The sequence below is a fragment of the Heptranchias perlo genome, chromosome 10, assembly GCF_035084215.1.
Source record: "Heptranchias perlo isolate sHepPer1 chromosome 10, sHepPer1.hap1, whole genome shotgun sequence".
NCBI classification, from domain to species: Eukaryota; Metazoa; Chordata; class Chondrichthyes; order Hexanchiformes; family Hexanchidae; genus Heptranchias; species Heptranchias perlo.
In genome coordinates, this window is record NC_090334.1 from 614,324 (window position 1) to 640,072 (window position 25,749).

Consider the following 25,749-nt stretch of genomic DNA (forward strand, 5'->3'; position numbering starts at 1 on the left):
GCGAGGACCTCCAGCTCTCACTAATGCATGCCTTTTTTTATTATTCATTCATGGGATGTGGACGTCGCTGGTGAGGCCGGCATTTATTGCCCATCCCTAATTGCCCTAGAGAAGGTGGTGGTGAGCCGCCTTCTTGAACCGCTGCAGTCCATGTGGTGAAGGTTCTCCCACAGTGCTGATAGGAAGGGAGTTCCAGGATTTTGACCCAGCGACAATGAAGGAACGGCGATATATTTCCAAGTCGGGATGGTGTGTGACTTGGAGGGGAACGTGCAGGTGGTGTTGTTCCCATGCGCCTGCTGCCCTTGTCCTTCTAGGTGGTAGAGTTCGCAGGTTTGGGAGGTGATGTCGAAGAAGCCTTGGCGAGTTGCTGCAGTGCATCCTGTGGATGGTACACACTGCAGCCACTGTGCGCCGGTGGTGAAGGGAGTGAATGTTTAGGGTGGTGGATGGGGTGCCAATCAAGCGGGCTGCTTTATCCTGGATGGTGTCGAGCTTCTTCAGTGTTGTTGGAGCTGCACTCATCCAGGCAAGTGGAGAGTATTCCATCACATTCCTGACTTGTGCCTTGTAGATGGTGGAAAGGCTTTGGGGAGTCAGGAGGTGGGTCACTCGCCGCAGAATACCCAGCCTCTGACCTGCTCTCGTAGCCACAGTATTTATGTGGCTGGTCCAGTTAAGTTTCTGATCAATGGTGACCCCCAGGATGTTGATTGTGGGGGATTCGGCGATGGTAATGTCAAGGGGAGGTGGTTAGACTCTCTCTTGTTGGAGATGGTCATTGCCTGGCACTTATCTGGCGCGAATGTTACTTGCCACTTATGAGCCCAAGCCTGGATGTTGTCCAGGTCTTGCTGCATGCGGGCTCGGACTGCTTCATTATCTGAGGGGTTGCGAATGGAACTGAACACTGACTGTGATACTTCTCCAACACTGAGGTCAATATAGGCCACTCTCCAACTCTGAGGTACAGTCAATATAGGCCACTCTCCATTCAAATAGTCAGTTAATTCAAATTAGCACTAAGTTCTGTGTCATTTGCATTGTTTAATATTGGATTACTCAATCTTCTAGCCTGAAGAACTTTGAATCACTAGGAGTACACTGTAAAACATCTCTGAATTCAAGATGCACAAACAGGAATATAACTGATATATCCACAATTATATATCGATCTCTCTCTATTATTGGACAATGGAGGACATTTCCTTTTAGCAAGGAATTCCAATTCTATTCCCCCACGACTTGTAATGTGACCAATGCCTTGATGCTGGGTTGGAGTTTAACACTTTCATTGTTTAGCTTTTGATGAGGTAGAAGCTAAAAAATCCCATGACACCATTGGAAGAAGAGCAGGAGAGTTCTCCCCAGAATCCTGGCCAACCTTTATCCCTCAACCAACAGATTATCTGGTCATTATCGCATTGCTGTTTGTGGGATCTTGCTGTGCACAAATTGGCTGCCGCGTTTCCTACATTACAACGGTGACTACACTTCAAAAGTACTTCATTGGCCGTAAAGCGCTTTGGGACGTGTGAGGTTGTGCGAGGCGCTATATAAATGCAAGTCTTTCTTTATGTCACTGCAGGTACTGGATTCACACCCGGGGTGGGGGGGGGGGGGGGTGGGGGGGGGGGGGGGGGGGGAGAAACGAGGTTCTCCCTGTATCCTGGACAACATCCCTCCCTCAACCAAAACAAGATTAGTATCGTATTTCTGTTTGCGGAGTCTTGCTGTGCCGAGAACAACTCCTCCATTTGCAGACGCATCAACAGTCAGGAGCATAACTCATTGCTGTGAAGCCCTTTGAGTGTAAATACGAGAACGATCAGAGTGGCTCCTTTAAAGAACTAAATCAGGCAGTCTGGTATCAACAGATTAGCTCAAGTATTAATAACAAACGCTCCACATTAAATCATCCCTTTCAAGAAATGTTACAAGGCTAAACAATTGTATAAACAAGGCCCCGGCGACCATTGTTCTCAGCGAGAACTCAGAGTCACACAGCTCAATCACAGAGGAAGCACCTTTCAATTCACCAGCTCAGTGCTGAGCCCAGCCCAATTCACCAGCTCAGTGCTGAGCCCAGCCCAATTCACCAGCTCAGTGCTGAGCCCAGCCCAATTCACCAGCTCAGTGCTGAGCCCAGCCCAATTCACCAGCTCAGTGCTGAGCCCGGCCCAATTCACCAGCTCAGTGCTGAGCCCAGCCCAATTCACCAGCTCAGTGCTGAGCCCGGCCCAATTCACCAGCTCAGTGCTGAGCCCAGCCCAATTCACCAGCTCAGTGCTGAGCCCAGCCCAATTCACCAGCTCAGTGCTGAGCCCAGCCCAATTCACCAGCTCAGTGCTGAGCCCAGCCCAATTCACCAGCTCAGTGCTGAGCCCAGCCCAATTCACCAGCTCAGTGCTGAGCCCAGCCCAATTCACCAGCTCAGTGCTGAGCCCAGCCCAATTCACCAGCTCAGTGCTGAGCCCAGCCCAATTCACCAGCTCAGTGCTGAGCCCAGCCCAATTCACCAGCTCAGTGCTGAGCCCAGCCCAATTCACCAGCTCAGTGCTGAGCCCAGCCCAATTCACCAGCTCAGTGCTGAGCCCAGCCCAATTCACCAGCTCAGTGCTGAGCCCAGCCCAATTCACCAGCTCAGTGCTGAGCCCAGCCCAATTCACCAGCTCAGTGCTGAGCCCAGCCCAATTCACCAGCTCAGTGCTGAGCCCAGCCCAATTCACCAGCTCAGTGCTGAGCCCAGCCCAATTCACCAGCTCAGTGCTGAGCCCAGCCCAATTCACCAGCTCAGTGCTGAGCCCAGCCCAATTCACCAGCTCAGTGCTGAGCCCAGCCCAATTCACCAGCTCAGTGCTGAGCCCAGCCCAATTCACCAGCTCAGTGCTGAGCCCAGCCCAATTCACCAGCTCAGTGCTGAGCCCAGCCCAATTCACCAGCTCAGTGCTGAGCCCAGCCCAATTCACCAGCTCAGTGCTGAGCCCAGCCCAATTCACCAGCTCAGTGCTGAGCCCGGCCCAATTCACCAGCTCAGTGCTGAGCCCAGCCCAATTCACCAGCTCAGTGCTGAGCCCGGCCCAATTCACCAGCTCAGTGCTGAGCCCAGCCCAATTCACCAGCTCAGTGCTGAGCCCGGCCCAATTCACCAGCTCAGTGCTGAGCCCAGCCCAATTCACCAGCTCAGTGCTGAGCCCGGCCCAATTCACCAGCTCAGTGCTGAGCCCAGCCCAATTCACCAGCTCAGTGCTGAGCCCGGCCCAATTCACCAGCTCAGTGCTGAGCCCAGCCCAATTCACCAGCTCAGTGCTGAGCCCAGCCCAATTCACCAGCTCAGTGCTGAGCCCAGCCCAATTCACCAGCTCAGTGCTGAGCCCGGCCCAATTCACCAGCTCAGTGCTGAGCCCAGCCCAATTCACCAGCTCAGTGCTGAGCCCAGCCCAATTCACCAGCTCAGTGCTGAGCCCGGCCCAATTCACCAGCTCAGTGCTGAGCCCAGCCCAATTCACCAGCTCAGTGCTGAGCCCGGCCCAATTCACCAGCTCAGTGCTGAGCCCAGCCCAATTCACCAGCTCAGTGCTGAGCCCGGCCCAATTCACCAGCTCAGTGCTGAGCCCAGCCCAATTCACCAGCTCAGTGCTGAGCCCGGCCCAATTCACCAGCTCAGTGCTGAGCCCAGCCCAATTCACCAGCTCAGTGCTGAGCCCGGCCCAATTCACCAGCTCAGTGCTGAGCCCAGCCCAATTCACCAGCTCAGTGCTGAGCCCAGCCCAATTCACCAGCTCAGTGCTGAGCCCAGCCCAATTCACCAGCTCAGTGCTGAGCCCGGCCCAATTCACCAGCTCAGTGCTGAGCCCGGCCCAATTCACCAGCTCAGTGCTGAGCCCGGCCCAATTCACCAGCTCAGTGCTGAGCCCGGCCCAATTCACCAGCTCAGTGCTGAGCCCGGCCCAATTCACCAGCTCAGTGCTGAGCCCGGCCCAATTCACCAGCTCAGTGCTGAGCCCAGCCCAATTCACCAGCTCAGTGCTGAGCCCAGCCCAATTCACCAGCTCAGTGCTGAGCCCAGCCCAATTCACCAGCTCAGTGCTGAGCCCAGCCCAATTCACCAGCTCAGTGCTGAGCCCAGCCCAATTCACCAGCTCAGTGCTGAGCCCGGCCCAATTCACCAGCTCAGTGCTGAGCCCAGCCCAATTCACCAGCTCAATGCTGAGCCCGGCCCAATTCACCAGCTCAGTGCTGAGCCCAGCCCAATTCACCAGCTCAGTGCTGAGCCCAGCCCAATTCACCAGCTCAGTGCTGAGCCCGGCCCAATTCACCAGCTCAGTGCTGAGCCCGGCCCAATTCACCAGCTCAGTGCTGAGCCCGGCCCAATTCACCAGCTCAGTGCTGAGCCCAGCCCAATTCACCAGCTCAGTGCTGAGCCCAGCCCAATTCACCAGCTCAGTGCTGAGCCCGGCCCAATTCACCAGCTCAGTGCTGAGCCCGGCCCAATTCACCAGCTCAGTGCTGAGCCCGGCCCAATTCACCAGCTCAGTGCTGAGCCCAGCCCAATTCACCAGCTCAGTGCTGAGCCCGGCCCAATTCACCAGCTCAGTGCTGAGCCCGGCCCAATTCACCAGCTCAGTGCTGAGCCCAGCCCAATTCACCAGCTCAATGCTGAGCCCGGCCCAATTCACCAGCTCAGTGCTGAGCCCAGCCCAATTCACCAGCTCAGTGCTGAGCCCGGCCCAATTCACCAGCTCAGTGCTGAGCCCAGCCCAATTCACCAGCTCAGTGCTGAGCCCGGCCCAATTCACCAGCTCAGTGCTGAGCCCGGCCCAATTCACCAGCTCAGTGCTGAGCCCGGCCCAATTCACCAGCTCAGTGCTGAGCCCAGCCCAATTCACCAGCTCAGTGCTGAGCCCAGCCCAATTCACCAGCTCAGTGCTGAGCCCAGCCCAATTCACCAGCTCAGTGCTGAGCCCAGCCCAATTCACCAGCTCAGTGCTGAGCCCAGCCCAATTCACCAGCTCAGTGCTGAGCCCAGCCCAATTCACCAGCTCAGTGCTGAGCCCAGCCCAATTCACCAGCTCAGTGCTGAGCCCAGCCCAATTCACCAGCTCAGTGCTGAGCCCAGCCCAATTCACCAGCTCAGTGCTGAGCCCAGCCCAATTCACCAGCTCAGTGCTGAGCCCAGCCCAATTCACCAGCTCAGTGCTGAGCCCAGCCCAATTCACCAGCTCAGTGCTGAGCCCAGCCCAATTCACCAGCTCAGTGCTGAGCCCAGCCCAATTCACCAGCTCAGTGCTGAGCCCAGCCCAATTCACCAGCTCAGTGCTGAGCCCAGCCCAATTCACCAGCTCAGTGCTGAGCCCAGCCCAATTCACCAGCTCAGTGCTGAGCCCAGCCCAATTCACCAGCTCAGTGCTGAGCCCAGCCCAATTCACCAGCTCAGTGCTGAGCCCAGCCCAATTCACCAGCTCAGTGCTGAGCCCAGCCCAATTCACCAGCTCAGTGCTGAGCCCAGCCCAATTCACCAGCTCAGTGCTGAGCCCAGCCCAATTCACCAGCTCAGTGCTGAGCCCAGCCCAATTCACCAGCTCAGTGCTGAGCCCAGCCCAATTCACCAGCTCAGTGCTGAGCCCAGCCCAATTCACCAGCTCAGTGCTGAGCCCAGCCCAATTCACCAGCTCAGTGCTGAGCCCAGCCCAATTCACCAGCTCAGTGCTGAGCCCAGCCCAATTCACCAGCTCAGTGCTGAGCCCAGCCCAATTCACCAGCTCAGTGCTGAGCCCAGCCCAATTCACCAGCTCAGTGCTGAGCCCGGCCCAATTCACCAGCTCAGTGCTGAGCCCAGCCCAATTCACCAGCTCAGTGCTGAGCCCGGCCCAATTCACCAGCTCAGTGCTGAGCCCAGCCCAATTCACCAGCTCAGTGCTGAGCCCAGCCCAATTCACCAGCTCAGTGCTGAGCCCAGCCCAATTCACCAGCTCAGTGCTGAGCCCAGCCCAATTCACCAGCTCAGTGCTGAGCCCAGCCCAATTCACCAGCTCAGTGCTGAGCCCAGCCCAATTCACCAGCTCAGTGCTGAGCCCAGCCCAATTCACCAGCTCAGTGCTGAGCCCAGCCCAATTCACCAGCTCAGTGCTGAGCCCAGCCCAATTCACCAGCTCAGTGCTGAGCCCAGCCCAATTCACCAGCTCAGTGCTGAGCCCAGCCCAATTCACCAGCTCAGTGCTGAGCCCAGCCCAATTCACCAGCTCAGTGCTGAGCCCAGCCCAATTCACCAGCTCAGTGCTGAGCCCAGCCCAATTCACCAGCTCAGTGCTGAGCCCAGCCCAATTCACCAGCTCAGTGCTGAGCCCAGCCCAATTCACCAGCTCAGTGCTGAGCCCAGCCCAATTCCATTCCTTCCCACTTCCAATAGAATTTGCTTACAGCGTTGAACAGATTTCCCAAACCTTCCCCACTGCCCTCTTCCTGGATTTAGAAGGGGTACAGAACCAAGGCAGGTCGATGGAGTTAAGATAAAGATCAGCCATGATCAAATTGAATGTGGAACATGTTCGATGGGCTGAATGGCCTCCTCCTGTTCCTATCATTAATGGGCTGGTAAAAACAGGAGGCACACACTTGGAGAAAGTGGCTATGGAGTTCATCCAAATGGTGGGGGAACCTCTGCAACTCCCCAGCTGGGAGGCACTCAGGGCCAGGAGTGGAGGGAATCTCCATGTGAGGGAAGCCTCAAAATCTACAGCCAAGGAGATCCTTCGAAACCCATCAATCCTCAGGACCAGATGAGGGGAAGACCCCTGAGCAAACTACTAACCATACCAACTCTAAGACGGTGAAGGACACACGGTTTAGGTGTAAGTAGGTTGAACTGGGGAACGCAGAACTAGAGGGCAGGAGTATGAACCAACAAGTCCCCAGCAAAGCTAACTGAGTATTTCACCAACAGAGTAACTGATATTGGACTCGAGCACATAATCTAGGCAGACAATCCAGGGGCCGTGCCGAGGGAGCGCCGCCCCGCCGGAGGGGCCGTGCCGAGGGAGCGCCGCCCCGCCGGAGGGGCCGTGCCGAGGGAGCGCCGCCCCGCCGGAGGGGCCGTGCCAAGGTGGACGTAAAAAATCCCATGACATTATTTTGAAGAAGAGCAGGGAAGTTCTCCCCGGTGTCCTGGTCAATATTTATCCCTCAACCATAATCACAAACAAATTATCACATTGCTGTTTGTGGGATCTTGCTGTGCATAAATTGGCTGCTATATGTCCTACATTACAACAGCATTTACACTTCAAAATTACTTGTTTGGCTGTAAAGCATTTTGGGACGTCCCAGGGTGTGACAGGTGCTATAGAAATGCAAGTCTTTATTTTAAACAGAAGTGCACATAGGCAAGGTTGGGATGTTCAGATATTGACTGACCACATCTGCCATTAACGAGCCTTTTGAACCCAAGTTTATTTAGAAACTAAAATGTCATAACAGGATGTAGTCACTCATCTCCCAAAATAGTAGTTGATGATGGAAAGGCGGTTAAACTATTGGAAATAATGGAAGGAAATCTCGGAGGGAAATGCAGAGAGCCAGTGCTTCAGACTCTATTGTTTTTGACGGAGGGTTAAGCCCACATGACATTTCAACCATCAGGGTGCAGAAAGAAAGGAGGAGGGAACCACAGCCTGGGCCTAATTGGAGTCAGGAGCCTACGGAGCGTGGTTGCTATGGGCGACCAGTGGGACTATTGGAAATGTAAATCTGGAGAGCTCTCTGACTGGTTGTGTTGGAGGACCTTTCACAGATTGTCAATTCTGAAGTAATGGTGAGCTATTTTTAAAAACTATGTATTGCACAGTTTCAACTTCAATTTTGCTTTAAATGATTGAATAATGGCCTTTTGTTCACTGAGCTGCACAGAACAACTGCCCTAAGGCAGCTGTCAACCTCCTACACACACTGAGCACTCAACTCCCTGTTCCGGCCTTTATTCTGCATAGGTATTGGGGCAGAGATTTCTATCGTGCCTCTCACAACCTCAGGACGTCCCAAAACACTTCACAGCCAACAAAATACTTCTGAACTGTCGTCACTGTTGTAATGTAGGAAATGGGGCAGCCATTTTGCGCACAGAAAGATCCCACAAACAGTAATGTGATAACAATTAGAACAACCAGATAATCTGTTTTACTGATGCTGGCTGAGGGATAAATATTGGCCAGGACACTGGGGAGAACTCCCCTGCTCTGCTTTGAAATAATGGCCGTGGGACCCTTTACATCCACCTGCGGGGCAGACGGGGCCATGGTTTAATGTCTCATCTGAAAGACAGCACCTCCGACAGTGCAGCACTCCCTCAGTACTGCACTGGGAGCGATAGCCTGGATTTTGTGCTCAAGTCTCTGGAGTGAGACTTGAACCCACGACTTTCTGACTCAGAGGTGAGAGTGTTGTCACTGGTGAGCAGCGATTGGCCGAGTCAGAGACCATCAGTGTGTAATAAAACATGTAATAACCCCCCCCCCCCCTCCCATTTCCCTACCCCTGTCCCCACCCTTAACTGGAGGGCCCCTGCAAGGGGCCCGAAATTCGAAGCAACAGAAGGACGCACTCCCTGTGAAGACGTGACAGGGGCCGGCAGATGAGGCCTGAGGCCTGAGGCCCAAATTGCGGGCCTCCCAGTTCAGTCGCTGATGAATTTCCACCCTTCAGGAGATGAAACCGACTGAGCAGAGTGGAAACAGAAGGACCAGGACAGACCAGCCAATGGTGGAGGTTGGTTTGTTTCCCCAAGGAAAGAGAACTTGTTGACATATCTGGCCAAACTAATTTGTCAAGAGCATACTTCATGGTGTTAGGAATTCTGGCCTCCACTAGATACCAGAGGCTGCAAATTCCCGAGATTATTTGGTCTTCCAGGATTTGTCAATATCTCTCAACGATAGAAGAGCTAGTCAACAGGGAATGAATTCCAAATTAGCAAGGTACACGAGCCTGTCTCTTTAATCGTTAACGATGCATGCAAACATAGCTCTGAAAGGGAAAGTGTTTGTGTCCGTAACCGTCCCGATAGGGTTCTGTACGATAATGCAAGGGTTTGATCGGGTAGATGTAGAGACAATGTTTCCACTTGTGGGGGGAGACCAGAACCAGGGGCCATAAATATAAGATAGTCACTAATAAATCCAATAGGGAATTCAGGAGAAACTTCTTTACCCAGAGAATGGTGAGAATGTGGAACTCGCTCCCACAAGGAGTAGTTGAGGTGAATAGCATAGGTACATTTAAGGGGAAGCTGGATAAACACATGAGGGAGAAAGGAACAGAAGGATATGGTGATATGGTGATAGGGTGAGATGAAGAGGGGAGGGAGGAGGCTCGTGTGGAGCATAAACACCGGCATGGACCAGTTGGGCCGAGTGGCCTGTTTCTGTGCAGTACGTTCTATGTAATTCTATGTACTTTTGATCCCACTCTCTCACCACAGTAGGAGTCAGCCATATCCCAGCCCACAGCTGCACGTCCCACCCACCTTCTTGGACTGTCAGTCTCCTCCCGGACACACACACAGTCTGCTCTTAACAGCAGTTGTCCCCACATAAGCTGCATTCTCACGCTCAAGAATTTCTTCCAAACACCCGCAGCTCATGGGCACAACTGGTGGCAACTCGATCCTCACTGGCGCCCGTACAGACCTGTGGAGCGTTACCCAGGAGTTACAGTGCGAGGGAGGCACTGGAGAACCGGAACAAATCCAGGGGTTCAAGTGAATCAGACCTCGGGCAACACTTGGAAATATCAGCAACACTGTTAGATGTAGAGTCCTTTTACAAGCAAAAAGCTCACTTTAACGTACCAGGCATCTGGTGTGAGAGAATGCTGACTTACCAGATCAAACACACACCATCAAACTCCAACAGCCTTTTCTGCCTTGTGTTGGTAAAAGTTTTGCTCATTTGTCCACTTATTTTTAAAATAAAAATGGTACAAATATAACAGATTTTACTTGTGGTATTTTTTCCATCTGTGACACCAAACATCAGAACCAATAACAATCCCCTTATTCATGTGGTGCAGTGATGACGTGACAGGACCAATAATCCAGAGAATGTGAGTTCAAATCATATGGTGACAGCTTGAGAATTTGAATTCAGTTTAACAGAAAATCTCTGGAAATAAAAGTGACCTTCAGTGACCATGAAGCCGTCAGGTTGTCGTAAAAACCCAACCTTTCTAGGGTTGCCAACTCTGGTCGTTGTAACTAAGCTGGAATGGCCTGCACTGCACCAGGTGCGGTCAGGCTCCCACTCAGTGCCACTTCGAATAGGCCCGTTCTCTCTCCCCATCTCCTTGGGCTCAGGTTCCGTGTGACAGTGAGAACACTGAACTGGGAGCCTCAGTCAGAGCTGATCCATACTTGGACTTCAATCATCAAAACCACCAATACAGACCGACCTGAACCAAACCGAGAGATCACACAGAGGGCAGTGGGCTCGGTGTTTGGGGCACTTTTCACAGGACACAATGTCCTAAACTCAGCTCAGCACCAACATTTATAAACCACCCCCTGGGCTCGGACTCAATAAAAGGAGAGTTTTTAAATAGAGTGATGGAAATTAACAGCCCCCAGCCCTGGTACTCCCTCCTGTAACCCCATTCCCCCCACCCTGACCCTTTTATATTCCTCCTTTTCAAATATTCATCCCATTCCCTTTTAAATTATATTTTAGTCTCTGCTTCAATGGCCACTAGTGGTGAAGCATCCCACAGTCTAATAGCCCTCAGTTCAAGAACCTTCCTCCTCCCTTCCCCTTGGTTCTTGCAGTGAGAATCCTTGGTCTCTGTCCCCTCATTCCCCATTCGCCCACCAGTGGAAATAATCTTTCGCTATTTCCCCACAGTGAGGTCCCCAGATTTCACTCACCCCTTTACTGGCTGCTCCTCCCTCCGTGCTGCTCCCACTCACAACCTTCCTGCTGCCACTCCCGGCTCGGCAGAAAATGCTGGTCCCCCCATTCCCTCTTCCCTCCGCATGAGCCCCAATCTCCCTCTCTCCCCTCCGCATGAGCCCCAATCTCCCTCTCTCCCCTCCGCATGAGCCCCAATCTCCCTCTCTCCCCTCCGCATGAGCCCCAATCTCCCTCTCTCCCCTCCGCTTGAGCCCCAATCTCCCTCTCTCCCCTCCGCTTGAGCCCCAATCTCCCTCTCTCCCCTCCGCTTGAGCCCCAATCTCCCTCTCTCCCCTCCGCATGAGCCCCAATCTCCCCCTCTCCCCTCCGCATGAGCCCCAATCTCCCTCTCTCCCCTCCGCTTGAGCCCCAATCCCTTGACCCTTAGTCTCCCCCTCTCCCCACACCAGAACCCCAATCCCCGCTCCCCCCCCACCTGAACCCCAATCGCCCAATCCCCACTCCCCCCCCACACCTGAACCCCAATCCATTGACCCTCAGTCTCCCTCTTTTCCTTCCACCACAGCCCCAGTCCCGTCTCCCTCCCACCCGAACCCCAATCTCCGACCCCAAGTCTCCCTCTCCCCATGAGTCCCAATGCCATGTCCTGTAGTCCTTGTTCACCCCAGTCAGGAACCAGTCCAGCTCCCATACAGAGTGTCAGCACCTACCCCACTCATTCCAGAGGCTCCCTGCTCTCTGGGAAAGAGGACCTGCCCAAGGCCCAGTCTATTCCTACTCTTCCATAGTTTAAATGTACACGGCCTGGTCCTCCCCAATCTATCGAACTGGAATAATTGTCAGTTATAGAATCCTCCTGGTGTGCACCCCATGGGCTAAAAGTCAGGCAGGTTCTATAATGGGTGGGCGATGGTGACAGAAATTCACCCCAACAGGCCAATGAATGCCTTGTAGTGTTGGTGTAAAGCTGGTTTATGGCAGTCATTAGTGTAAATGCAGCGTGAATCTGGAGTCAGGGCTGGGGAGTAACATTTTGCCCCAACACCTCTCGCAGGCCCCTGAAATTCTGCTGGTGGGAGGGTCCTGTGGAATTTCAGGGCCGCAGGGTGAACACACCCCAAGGTCTCGATATCTCTGACCACTCACTGTGCTGTTGGATAATCTGCCACATTTCTCATCTTATCGTTACCAACTAACAGCAGCACACACCAAGCCAATGAGCATGAATCTGCTAAACAGTAGTTGACATCAATCAAAGATCTTCGACACAGCTCTGTTCCGGGGTGGCAATTGTCTTGCAAGCCTGATGTTTTATTCGATATTTACTCTGCTTTTTCTGCTTTCCTTGGTGGAGCAAGTTCCTTGTCCCATCTTGTTCCAATCTTTTTGTAATCACATCTCCTCTTTTCTACAAAGTATTCTTTAATCAGTGATCTGTCTTGACTTACAACCAGGAATTTGGCTCTCGTGCTTTTAATTTAGTTCATTTTACTCCCCGATCCCCAGATGCTGGAGTTGAATGAAGATGTAGGAATTCTCATGCTCAGATTTTACTGTACATTACAAATCAATTATATGAAAAGAGCACACACTTCAAAACTCAGTACAGGTCCACAAGGGTTCTTTGTGCCCTGAACAGTCAGACTTTGAGAGTGCGGCCCTGCCCACTCAATCCTGTCGATCCATTCTTCATGTGCTGTTGCCCAGAGGATCCACAAATCCTGATTACCAACACAAGATAAGGACTCTGATAGAAGGCAGCAATCATTCTGTAATATTTTCAATCTTGGACGATCCCATAAACTAAGCTTGTTAAGGGGCAATTTTAGGATTTTGAAAGGAATTGATAGGGTAGGTAGAGAGAAACTTTTTCCACTGATGGGGGAATCTAGAACAAGGGGAATTAACTTTAAAAATCAGAGCCAGGCCATTTAGTAAAGTAGTTAGGAAACACCTCTTCAAGTAAAGGGAGGCAGAAGTGTGGAACTCTCTCCCGCAAAAAGCAGTAGATATTAGCTTAATTAATCATTTTAAATCTAAGATCGATAGATTTCTGCTAGCCAAAGGTATTAAGGGATATGGAGCCACAAATGGAGTTAGGATACAGATCAGTCGTGATCTCACTGAATGGGGGAACAGGCTCGAGGGGCTGAACGGCCTTCTGTTTGGGAGCTGTTGCTGAGGTGTGCAGAGTCCTGCCTTCATGGTTTGCTTTTGCATTGTAGAAACCTTGCTTTGACTATTGTGAAAATCTTCACATGGAAAAATGCAGCAAAAATATGAAAGCACAGCAACGTTTAATCCCAAACTAGATACAGCCTGATACTTTCTAGCACAATGTGCAGCAAGAGATGATAACATGATCCACTGAGGCAGTGTTCAAAACCATCTATTGGCAAGAGTGGGTATAATTCAGGTAAATACTTGGGCAGCTCTCTGGAGATGTGTAGCTGTCATCAATATAGGAACAGCACAATGCAGAGAAACCGCAAACCAAATCTGCTGAAAAATGTTATTGGCCAGTGTTTCCACGATTGGGGATAAATGATCAATACTGGCGGTTAATCAAGAGGCCCTGAAGTTTCATCTGCCCCGTACAACTATCGATTAGCAATTTGTGGATGAGTTTGTTTTTTTCCCCCACAGCAAGGTCGAAGGTAAGCTGTCCGATCACAGCCAGTAACTGCACGCCCTCGTCCAAATCCCTCCCCTCCGTGCTCAGACCAGGTCAACCTGATGATGCCTGACATCTGGGTTGTTCCACCCTGAGCTGAGCTCCAGGTCCCACATCCAGTTCATCATAAGGCCACTTACTTGCTAGTCGTAAACGTCACTCGTCTCCCCTGCTACCCTGATCTCAGCCCCACTGCCACAGAAACATTCACCACTTTCAGACTCGCTGTACCCTCGCTCCTGGCATTCTGATCTCCATCACATAGAATCTTACAGCACAGAAAGAGGCCAATCGGCCCATCATGCCTGTGTCGGCTCTTTGAAAGAGCTATCCAATTAGTCCCACTCCCCTGCTCTTTCCCCATGCAAATTTTTTCCTTTTTAAGTATTTATCCAATTCCCTTTTGAAAGTTATTATTGAATCTGCTTCCACCGCCCTTTCAGGCAGTGCATTCCAGATCATAACAACTCGCTGCTTAAAAAAATTCCCCTCATCTCCCCACTGGTTCTTTTGCCAATTATCTTAATTCTGTGTCCTCTGGTCATCGAGCCTTCTGCCGCTGGAAAAGTTTCTCCTTATTCACGATCACAATCAATCATGATTTTGAACACCTCTATCAAATCTCTGAATCTTCTCTGCTCTAAAGGAGGAGAATAACCCCAGCTTCTCCACAGCCAGACTCCACCTCCTAGCGTCTATCCCACAGGAACCCTGCTCACCCATCACCACAATCCTTGACAATCTCCATTGGTTCTCTGTCCTTTCAGCGCAGCAATCTCAAAATCCTCACCTTTGTCTTCATTCCCCACCCCCCCCACCTTGCCCAGTGTTAGGTCACTGCACACACCTTCCAGCCCAGCCCATCATCCTACATTACAGCTTCAGTATCCAATGGGAACCAGCACCTCCATTCCATATCTCCGGAGAGACCCGGTCAGGGCTCGATCCCCCCCACCCCTGCCCGAGACACCCTGAGATGCAACACCATGACCTGATGCCCCACGAGAACTTAAGTCACCACCAGCCGGCCGGCCCGCGGAGCCCCGGCACGGTCAGCCAGACCGCCGGCCGGCCCGCGGAGCCCCGGCACGGTCAGTCAGTCTGGAGTTCTACGTCGCGTGAAATTATTTGTTGAAAATATCAGAAGTAACTTCAATCAACCTGGAAGTGAGGGAATTCAAAATGTTTTTAAAAACTCTCGCTGTCTGCAGAGGATTTGAGATGGTAATCCAATCCCACAGTGCAGGCGACCAGGAAACAATTACAGCAAAGCTCTCATGGTTTATGACTTCATTTGAACCATTTCATCGGATTACAGGCTTATAAATCCATTTATTTCCATTCAGTATCCTTTATCTGGCTCTGTACACAGCCCGCCTGACTCCCTCTCCTCCTCCCAGTTCCCATCTTCTTTGGCAAACCATTTTGGCAAGAATCGTGGAAAAGTCAAGTGCGCAGTTTTACCCCGTTATGCAATGTGCTGATACCTGATAGAGATCGCAACTTTACGAGAAGTTCTTGAGAATAAACAGAAAAAGAAAGTGGCAGAGGAAGAACGTAGAGCAGCAAACGGAAGAATTCAGTCAGATTCAGAAAGAGAAAGTTCATCCAACATTTCAGTTTCCTTCAATTCTGGCCACGTCCCTCTCTCCACCATTAACGGCCATGACTTCAGCTGCCTGGGCCCCAAGTTCTGGAATTCCCTCCTTAAACCTCTCTCCTCCTTTAAGATGCTCCTTAAAACCTACCTCTGTGACCAAGCTTTTGGTCACCTGTCCTAATATCTCCTTCTGTGGCTCGGTGTCAGATTTGTATCTGTTTACACTCCTGTGAAGAGCCTCGGGACGTTTTACTGTGTTAAAGGTGCTGTATAAATGCAAGTTGTGTTTGACTCCATAGGCCCCAATATTTACCCCGGGGGGGGAAACTCAGAAATCCCAGGGAAACTGATATTAAAGGCAGGGCCTCATCATCATTTCTTTAGTCCGTTTCCCATTGGGAATGGTCCCCGGAAATGGGGAGAGATCGGGGGTTGGGGTCAGCCAATCGCGGGGCAGTGAGGAGAGGCTGCGATCGGCTGAAGGGAGTCCGAAGGCTTCCTTGAGGGTCCGGGGTGGGGGGAAGCACTCCTGCTCCTCCTGGCCCACAAGGCCTGCTGTAAAAAACACTTACTCCTGGAGCCGGCCGCTCTCGTCTCCCTCTCGCTGCCAGTTATCCCGAGCCCTGGGAAACCCGGCCGGCAGCAGTTAAATTTAAATCATGTTCCCAATTTCACAGGGGGAGCCTGATTTAAATATGATAATGAAGAGTCCCTCCTCTCCAGGACAGGACACTCGCTCACCTCGCAACCCACCGTAAAAATGGCCACGGGGGCGGGGTGGGATTTTTAAGGTTTACCCATCACTCGCACCTCGACCTCTTCTCACCCATCCTAGGGGGGTTAATATCGTCCCCATTGAGTCTGTCAAGAGGGCAACAGCCAGAACGTGAACCTAACCTTCTCTTTCAGACGCTGACTGACCTGTTGTGTATTTCCAGCACTGTGTGTTATATTAAAATGCCATCTAGAAAATTTAAAATATCCCAGGAGAATTAAAAATATCCACGTTCAGAAGCTGCACAACCTGTAAACCATTAGCACGGGAAGGCTAGACAGCAAAGTTGCTCTGTTTGAGTGACATTTCTAACACCCTGGCAACAGGACATCAAAAGGTCATGTCTGATCCTGCACAATGCTCTCTTGTTTATTCCTTCCCCATTGGAAATTGAGATGGAAGCAGAGATTCTCACTGGAAAAATGAAAAGCAGGCCAGCTCGCGTCACAAGGAGACCACATGACAGGTGGTGTGATCAAACCCCCTTGTACTCCTCCCTGCCTCACTGTCTAGCATGTCCCCTGAGTCCACACTCCCAGCACTCGGATTACATTCCATTTAACTGACACGGTTTCATCAAAATTTTTTTAATACTTTTGTGTGGAAAACATTGGCAGCTTTATTTCTAAAATAACCCATTCGTCACAGTGAATAATAATCTGCCAATCCCAAACATTCCCACTCACCTTCCACTGTTACGCCATTCTGCTTTGAACCAGTGATTCTGTTTAAATATAGGGTTTTCATTTTAAAATATTTGGACAGGAGTCAATTTGCTTATAGCTCAGCTGTTGTATTATGAAAACTCTTGCAGTCCGTTAAATATTAATCGCAATACCATAAAGGCAACGCTCCCAACAGCTCTGCAGTTTTGACTCCCAGCCCTAAAATAATTCCCTCATTGTTGCCTTCTACAAATTGAGTTGTTATTAATTTGCTATTCTGTTGTTATGACAACTCAGTACAGCCCATCAGCTCCATCCCAACTGTCATTACACTCTGCTTAGCATTCCCCCGAGATAGGAATGATGTATCTAGTTATTATAAATATACCAGATGACAGATTAACTAACAATCCAGTGGTATTCACAATCCACTCAATCATTCATAATCTGTTTGCTACATTACAACAGTGACTACACTTCAAAAGTACTTTATTGGCTGTAAAGTGCTTTTGGGGCATCCTGAGATTGTGAAAGGCGCTATATAAATGCAATCTCTCTCTCTCTTTCTGTGATATCTGTAGCCATTAAGACCCATAGCTCCCATCCCTTAATGAGCTGAAAGGGGGGAACTGGGCTTGGTACCTGGGCCAGAAGTTTGGTTTACTGTTGAGCTGTAGGCCCGTTGGAAATCAGTAGCGTGTAAGACTGTTGTCTTTCCCAGCATATTCCCAACTGTTCAACATCTGCACTTCCTGATTAAAATAAGGAGGAGCGCTGGAATGAGATCTATAGCTTTTCATTCGTTCACTGCAATCTTAAAATTAGAGCTAGGCCGTTCAGGAGTGAAATCAGGAAGCATTTTTTCACCCAAAGGGTGGTGGAAATCTGGAACTCTCTCCCCCAAAAGGCTGTGGATGCTGGGGCTTTCAAGACGGAGAGTGATGGGTTTTGTTAAGTAAGGGTATCAAGGGTTACGGAACCAAGGCGGGTAAATGGACCAGCCATGATCTAACTGAATGGCAGGACAGGCTTGAGGGGCTGAATGGCCTCCTCCTGTTCCTGTAATGGTCCCGGGTTCAGTTCTCCAGTCTTTGCTGAGTTAGCTGATCTCTGATGGAGAGATGTTAAGAGTGCTGCAATTCGCCTCAAAGCTCCCAGGTAAGGGAGAGGGAACCATTTAACCAGAAATAGTCAGGGTCCCTGCTTCTGATCACTAGCCAATGGGTCCTTCTGGAAGTTTCTGGAGGACCAGGATTGGGCTTGGCTCACAGCAAGCCTCACGGTCGAATAGCCTATTGAAACTCAGTCAAGGTTCACACATGAATAAAGGCCACTTGGAAGTGATGTCGGAGAAGCCAAGTGCCCATGGACCTGGATCACACTTGAGAGAGAGAGAGAGAGAGAGAGAGAGAGAGATTGCATTTATATAGCGCCTTTCACAACCTCAGGACTCCCAAAGTGTTTTACAGCCAATGAAGTATTTTTTGAAGTGTAGTCATTGTTGTAATGTAGGAAACGTGGCAGCCAATACACACACAGCAAGATCCCACAAACAGCAATGAGATAATGAACAGTTAATCTGTTTTAGTGATGTTGGTTGAGAGATAAATATTGACCAGGACACCGGGGAGAACTCCCCTGCTCTTCTTTGAAATAGTGGCCGTTGGATCTTTTTACATCCAACTGAGGGGGCAGACGGGGCCTCGGTTTAACGTCTCATCTGAAAGACGGGACCTCCGACAGTGCAGCACTCCCTCAGTACTGCACTGGGAGTGTCAGCCCGGATTATGTGCTCAAGACCCTGGAGTGGGGCTTGAACCCACGACCTCCTGACTCAGAGGCGAGAGTGAGACTCACTGAGAAGAGAGAAGATCAATAAGAAATTTTTTAAAAGAATCGACTCACCCTTGAGCAGAAAACTGATTTACATTGATATAGTTAGCAGTAATTGAGGAGAGCAGTTTAAATGACATCCAGCACATCCTTCATCAAGATGGCTCTTCTCTACTGCAGCCTCCCAAAGTCCTGCATTGCCCATTATTGGTTCATGTGGTTTACAGCCGAGACAAATGCCTGATTTGATTTGATAGGCTGGATACATTTATGGACAGTGCTGAATCTGCAACAGTGAGGTTTCAACCAACTGCTGCTGCTTTTAAAAGTTACTCCCACTGAGATAACGTCCCAACTTGTAGAACATTTTGAGAATGATTTCTACGGATTTTTAAAAAAGGTAAAAGAACATTTTTTTTTTCTTTCCCAGTGGCATGTTTTAAGTTTCAGCTTTGCAACCAATGCAACCCCGGAACTCAAAGACTTTGGTTGCAGCATTTCATTGCGCTGGTCAAAATGATTGCAATTCCAGTGAGGCAGCACCTTCCCACTGACTGAAGTGACAAGTGTAAGCAATATTCAGGAAGGTGAAAATCTCCGCTTACACCATCGGATCAAACTACCCTGTTTGGGGGACCCCCCCCCCCCCCGTGCGTCATCACACCCTCCCGGGGGACCCCCCCCACCGTACGTCGTCACACCCTCCCGGGGGACCCCCCCCCCACCGTGCGTCGTCACACCCTCCCTCGGGACCCCCCCCCCCCCCACCGTACGTCGTCACACCCTCCCGGGGGACCCCCCCCCCACCGTACGTCGTCACACCCTCCCGGGGGACCCCCCCCCCCACCGTGCGTCGTCACACCCTCCCGGGGGACCCCCCCCCCACCGTACGTCGTCACACCCTCCCGGGGGACCCCCCCCCCACCGTACGTCGTCACACCCTCCCGGGGGACCCCCCCCACCGTGCGTCGTCACACCCTCCCTCGGGACCCCCCCCCCCACCGTGCGTCGTCACACCCTCCCGGGGGACCCCCCCCACCGTGCGTCGTCACACCCTCCCTCGGGACCCCCCCCCCACCCGTGCGTCGTCACACCCTCCCGGGGGACCCCCCCCCCACCGTGCGTCGTCACACCCTCCCGGGGGACCCCCCCCCCCCACCGTGCGTCGTCACACCCTCCCGGGGGACCCCCCCCCCACCGTGCGTCGTCACACCCTCCCGGGGGACCCCCCCCCCCACCGTGCGTCGTCACACCCTCCCGGGGGACCCCCCCCCCCACCGTGCGTCGTCACACCCTCCCGGGGGACCCCCCCCCCCCCCCCGTGCGTTGTCACACCCTCCCGGGGGACACCCCCCCCCCACCGTGCGTCGTCACACCCTCCCGGGACACCCCCCCCCCCCACCGTGCGTCGTCACACCCTCCCGGGGGACCCCCCCCCACCGTACGTCGTCACACCCTCCCGGGGGACCCCCCCCCCCACCGTACGTCGTCACACCCTCCCGGGGGACCCCCCCCCCCCACCGTGCGTCGTCACACCCTCCCGGGGGACCCCCCCCCCCCCACCGTACGTCGTCACACCCTCCCGGGGGACCCCCCCCCCCCACCGTGCGTCGTCACACCCTCCCGGAGTCAGCCTCCCGGGAAGATAGGAATTGCTGGATGAAAAAGACCACAGTCCGTCCAGTTCACCTCTACCATCCTGGTAGTCACATGATACGATAGTGGAGTTGTTGACTAATCAGAGCAATCAATCTCTATCAATGAGTCTACAACAGACCCAGACATGAGGCGAGGGAAACCCCAGTGGGGAGAGATTGGGGATCCACAGTCCAAAATCATCTGTTCCTCCCGAGCCTGTTACACTTACCACGTCATATCTCACATTACTCAGATACTGGATCCCAAAATAAGAAAATACTGAGGCAGAAAATTTATTGTGTCATTTGAACAATTAAATAATGCAGCGCAGGCTGGTAGCAGACCCGGAGTATAGTTTCCAATTTCAAATGCCTAGTCTCTCTAGTTTGACACGTTGCTTCCTCCACACTCCGAGACTCCATTTTTCTGTCACCACTATTTCTCACTTAATGGGTTGCTGCAGCCCTTTAACAGCTTCTGCTGCTTGCTGGATTCAGAACTCCCTCCACACTCCCGAAGAGCATCATTACTTGGAGCAAACCACACTTTGTAAAAATCGAGAGTGCTCAGAAAACTGGACACGGTCATCCTGCAAAATGTGCTCCCTTGCTTAATCCCCCCTTCCCGGCAGGGATAATATCAGTAAATGCATGCTCATTGAGCAATGTGCTAATCCCTGCTCGTTTGACACTGGTTAGTTTGCAAAATACAAAAACTATGAAAAGCAGGCATCAGTAGTACCCAAACCAAACCCGTCTTGACAGTGAACTAGGGATTTTTAAATATAAATATAAAGATAAAGCTATCCGATCTCCTGTGGAGCTGCTCATGGTGAGTCAGAGGCTATCCTGTTTGGTAACAATAAGATCGACCAAGTGTAACGAAGAAAACGTCACAGTCACAGTGTCACACACACACACACCCACCCCAAAAAGTACCTTCAGTGAATGACAGTTGCCATTAACACACAGATGAAATAAGATTGCTGAAGCAGTCTCAGAACAGACTCCCTGGGTAGCGACACATCGGCGCAGATAGAAAGTTGTGCATAATGTACAAAATTGCATCCAAATTTAGTTCAGCATCACCCTGCGGGGAATTGATCAAAGTGATTTGGAACCTCATTCATTCCTCCACTGCTCAATCCATTTGATGACTGATCAGCACGGGTGGCACTGTCAGCAAGGCTGGAGTCTACGATCGAGCCCCAGGGACAGTATGGTCGGGAGGAGAGGGACAATGTCCTTGGGGAGTGTGGAGGAAGGAACAGGTCAGTCAGAGTGTGTTGACATTTCAAATTGTCAGCTATCGTAGAATGATACAGCACAGAAGGAGGCCATTCGGCCCATCATGCCTATGCCTGCCGGCTCTTTGAAAGAGTTATCCAATTAGTCCCTCTCTCTGCTCTTTCCCTGTAGCTCTGAAAAAATTTTTCCCCCTCAAGTGTTTATCGAATTCCTTTTTGAAAGTTACTATTTATTGAATCTGCTTCCACCGCCCTTTCAGTCAATGCATTCCAGATCAGAATAACTCGCTGCGTAAAAAAATTCTCTTCCTCCCCTCTGGTTCTTTTGCCAATAAGCCAAAATCATATTAATTCAGCTGTCTCACGGTGCTGGGCTGTAGTTTGAAACCAAATGTTCGTGTCCAATATCAACCCTTCCCCCCCCCCCAATATACTCTTAAAAACCAAGAGATCCTGGTGGGTGCAGGAATCACTGTACAAAACCATCCCAGAACTTAGCAGAAAGCAAGAATGGTAGACTTCAATCAGAACCTGGACTGTAATCCTTTGATTTTGTGTAAAGTGATGATTATGTTGGAAACCCTAATAAATAGCTGAGACAGATTAAAACCAGTAATTTCCTGCTCAGAAATGTATTTCTATATATGGGGGGGGGGGGGGGAAAGAGTGCCACATGGAATCTCAGCTACACTAATGGATGAAATTCTTCTTTTAACTAAGGGGAGATGAGGAGAATTTTTTTTTTAAATGCAGGGAATTGTTCTGATCCGGAATGCACTGCCTGAAAGGGCGATGGAAGCAGATTCAATAATAACTTTCAAAAGGGAATTGGTTATAATTTGAAAAGTAAAACATTTACAGGGCTATGGGGAAAGAGCGGGGGAGTGGGACTAATTGGATAGCTCTAATTGGATGGGCCAAATGGCCTCCTCCTGTGCTGCAAGGTTCCACAAAATTATTATAATCATGAAAAATCCTTGCTTAACAATCAGAAATCACATATTTGAAACCACTATTTCATTAGTGGGTCATAAATTACAGAAAAAAACAGGGGTATTCTCCCATTATTTTATTGAGAGAATTTGATTACCATCAAGTCTAAATTTTACAATAGGAACAGGAAAGGGCTGGGGGAATGCAGATTTCTTTCACTGGGAGTAGCAGAGACTGGTTTTTTTCTGGGATTGGTACCATTTTCTCAACACTGACTGCTGATGTCCCCCTCAGTGAATATAAACCACCGAGTGAACACATTCCCCCCACTCTCAGCCCCTGTTGGCTTCTGATTTCTTATCAGCCCCTCCCTGTGTTTTGAGGCTGATTCCCAAGGGAAGATTGTATTGTTAATATCAGCCCCCCCTGTGTTTTGAGGGTGATTCCCAAGGGAAGATTGTATTGTTAATATCAGGCCCCCCCCTGTGTTTTGAGGGTGATTCCCAAGGGAAGATTGTATTGTTAATATCAGACCCTCCCCTGTGTTTTGAGGGTGATTCCCAAGGGAAGATTGTATTGTTAATATCAGACCCTCCCCATGTTTTGAGGGTGATTCCCAAGGGAAGATTGTATTGTTAATATCAGACCCCCCCTGTGTTTTGAGGGTGATTCCCAAGGGAAGATTGTATTGTTAATATCAGACCCTCCCTGTGTTTTGAGGGTGATTCCCAAGGGAAGATTGTATTGTTAATATCAGACCCTCCCTGTGTTTTGAGGGTGATTCCCAAGGGAAGATTGTATTGTTAATATCAGACCCTCCCCTGTCCAGACACCCAGCAATTTAATGAGTGCCGTTTTTTCATGTAGTTGAAATGGCAATATGTCTGTTTGAGCTCCCCCCAGACAACACTCGACAAATCGGTTAGAAACCCCACCTGCCAGGGAGATTCTGAGTAAATCATCACCCAGACCCTGTAATATCGCCACCCTCCACTGACCAACAGCCAGAATACACAGCAACGGCAACACTGGCATATTTAGATTTTTTAAGCATCTCTTTTCAACTAAAATTCGAGAGCAGTCAGGCACGTATTGCGACCTATCGCTGGCTCCTTGCCTTTCGATCTGTGATCTCCCTGAGAATGGAGCTCCCAGTCCTGCATTTCGAACAATAATATTGAACAAGGCGACCGGGCGTTTCTATCTGAATGATGCTGTTATCATTTTAAGGACGTTTTCTGAAATGACCGCTCCGGGTTTAATAAATGTCGGTCTCACTAAAACTGCACTATAGGAAGGAAATGTGAGCATCCAAGACCACTATCACCAGACACTATCTCTAATTCTCCACCATAGACTTCCTGCAACTTAAATGGGGAATAAATGGATCTTTCTTACCGAAATAGACGGTTTGGTCGCATTTCGGACACTTGGATGCCATGCTGGGTGGTTGTGATATCGCCCGCTTGCCCCTCGCCCCTCTCTCCTCTCTCCACTCCCAGGGAGATACCAGAGACCAGATACCAGAGACCACTCCCACCCACCGGCTAGCACAGCGGCCGTGCACTCCATCCTCACTCTGGTTGGCTGCCATGCCCTGTCAATCGCTTCAAGTGCCCCACCCACCCCACTCCTAATTAGGTTCAAGTTTGAAAAAAAAATGGTCCATTTTTGGGAGGAGCTGGATTAAAGCAGCAAATTTCACCCGAGCAAAGATGTCCTCTGAGCCACTCTCCTCATCCTTATAATGTAACCATGGCAGCACAGGCGATGCCACCGAATGCTCACTGTGATTCCATTTCTGTTCTGGTGAGTCTAAATGCCAAGGTGGGATGGTGAAGGGGGACTTGCATTTATATAGCACCTTTCACAAACTCAGGACATCCCATGAAGTACAGCCAATGAAATACTTTTAAAGTGTAGTCACTGTTGTAATGTAGGAAATGCAGCAGCCAATTTGTGCACAGCAAGATCCCACAAACAGCAATGAGATAAATGACCAGATAATCTGTTTTTAGTGATGTTGGTTGAGGGACAAATATTGGCCAGGATACCAGGGAGAACTCCCCTGCTCTTCTTCAAAATAGTGCCATGGGATCTTTTACATCCACCCAAGAGGGCAGACAGGACCACAGTTTAAATTCTCATCTGAAAGACGGCACCTCCGACAGTGCAGCACTCCCTCAGTACTGCACTGGGAGTGTCAGCCTGGATTTTGTGTTCAAGTCTCTGGAGTGGGACTTGAACCCACAATCTTCTGACTCAGAGACAAACATGCTACCTACTGAGCCACAGCCAACTCCAAAGAACTTATATAGAACAGGAAGAGCTTATGCCATGAGAAGACAAGACGATCTGAGCCAAGAAAAGGCCATTCAGCCTATCCAGCCTACCCCATCCAGAGTCCCTGGATGATTACTCTAACATGGACCTCACTCACACACCACCTCTTGCGCATCCCTGATTTTAATCGCTCCACCATTGGCGGCCGTGCCTTCAGCTGCCTGGGCCCTAAGCTCTGGAATTCCCTCCCTAAACCTCTCCACCTCTCTCTCCTCCTTTAAGATGCTCCTTAAAACCTACCTCTTTGGTCACCTGTCCGAATATCTCCTTATGTGGCTCGGTGTCAAATTTTGTTTGATAATCACTCCTGTGAAGCACCTTGGGACATTTTACTATGTTAAAGGCGCTATATAAATGCAAGTTGTTGTTGATGTTGTTGTACCAGTGATTATTCTCCTGACCTCGCTTAACCTCTCCCGCCAGATAAACCCTTCTACACATATTCATGGCCAACCTCTTGACCTTTCGATCTCATGTGGCCTCTCTACTCCCATCATCTCAATCATGGGTGAGGCCATCTCCCACCACTTCCTGATATCCTTCACCACCTACATTCCCCTTACTCCCTTCAAACCTCACTTCCTTCAGGCAAGTCGTGCATGCTTAGTTAAGGGAGTGGCCTAGTTGGTAGAGCAGCATTTCATCATTCCATACTTTCTTAGGCCCTGTTCTTATGAATCACTTTAACATTGAATTTTACTGCCACCAAATGAATTCATGCAAATTCAAGAGCTTAACAGCCAGAAATGAGCTGCCCACGTCTCTTTGCCCGTGAGTTTATCTTATTTTACACAGACGCTAATCTACGGCTACTGCCCTTGAACATCCTACTTTAGTGAAAGAATCGATTAGCAAAGAAAGTAATTCTGGCCTCACTAAGGGAATTGCTGGAATTACTCAACAGTTAACACCCACGCTCAAATTGTCCAAAACTCATCTTAAAATTATGAAGAGGGCTACAGGTCCTAAAGGGTGAGAAAGTTGGAGGTAGCCCATAATATGAGGCTATGAAAGGGCCTAAGTTAATTCATTCTGGGGATGTGGGCATCGCTGGCATTTATTGCCCATCCCTAGTTGCCCTGAGAAGGTGGTGATGGGCCTTCTTCTTGAACTGTTGTATTCCATGTGATGAAGGTTCTCCCACAGT

The 25,749-nt window shown here is 50.5% G+C and overlaps 1 protein-coding gene across 1 annotated transcript in view; it reads right to left on the minus strand.

The window, feature by feature from the left end:
- Positions 1 to 23,780, minus strand: part of crip2 (cysteine-rich protein 2) — a 78,753-nt gene extending 54,973 nt beyond the window's left edge. The window contains exon 1 of the mRNA XM_067991088.1: positions 23,658 to 23,780. Within this exon, the coding sequence (XP_067847189.1) occupies positions 23,658 to 23,700 (43 nt within the window). The 5' untranslated portion in view covers positions 23,701 to 23,780. The remainder of the gene's footprint in view (positions 1 to 23,657) is intronic.
- Positions 23,781 to 25,749: the final 1,969 nt, after the last annotated feature.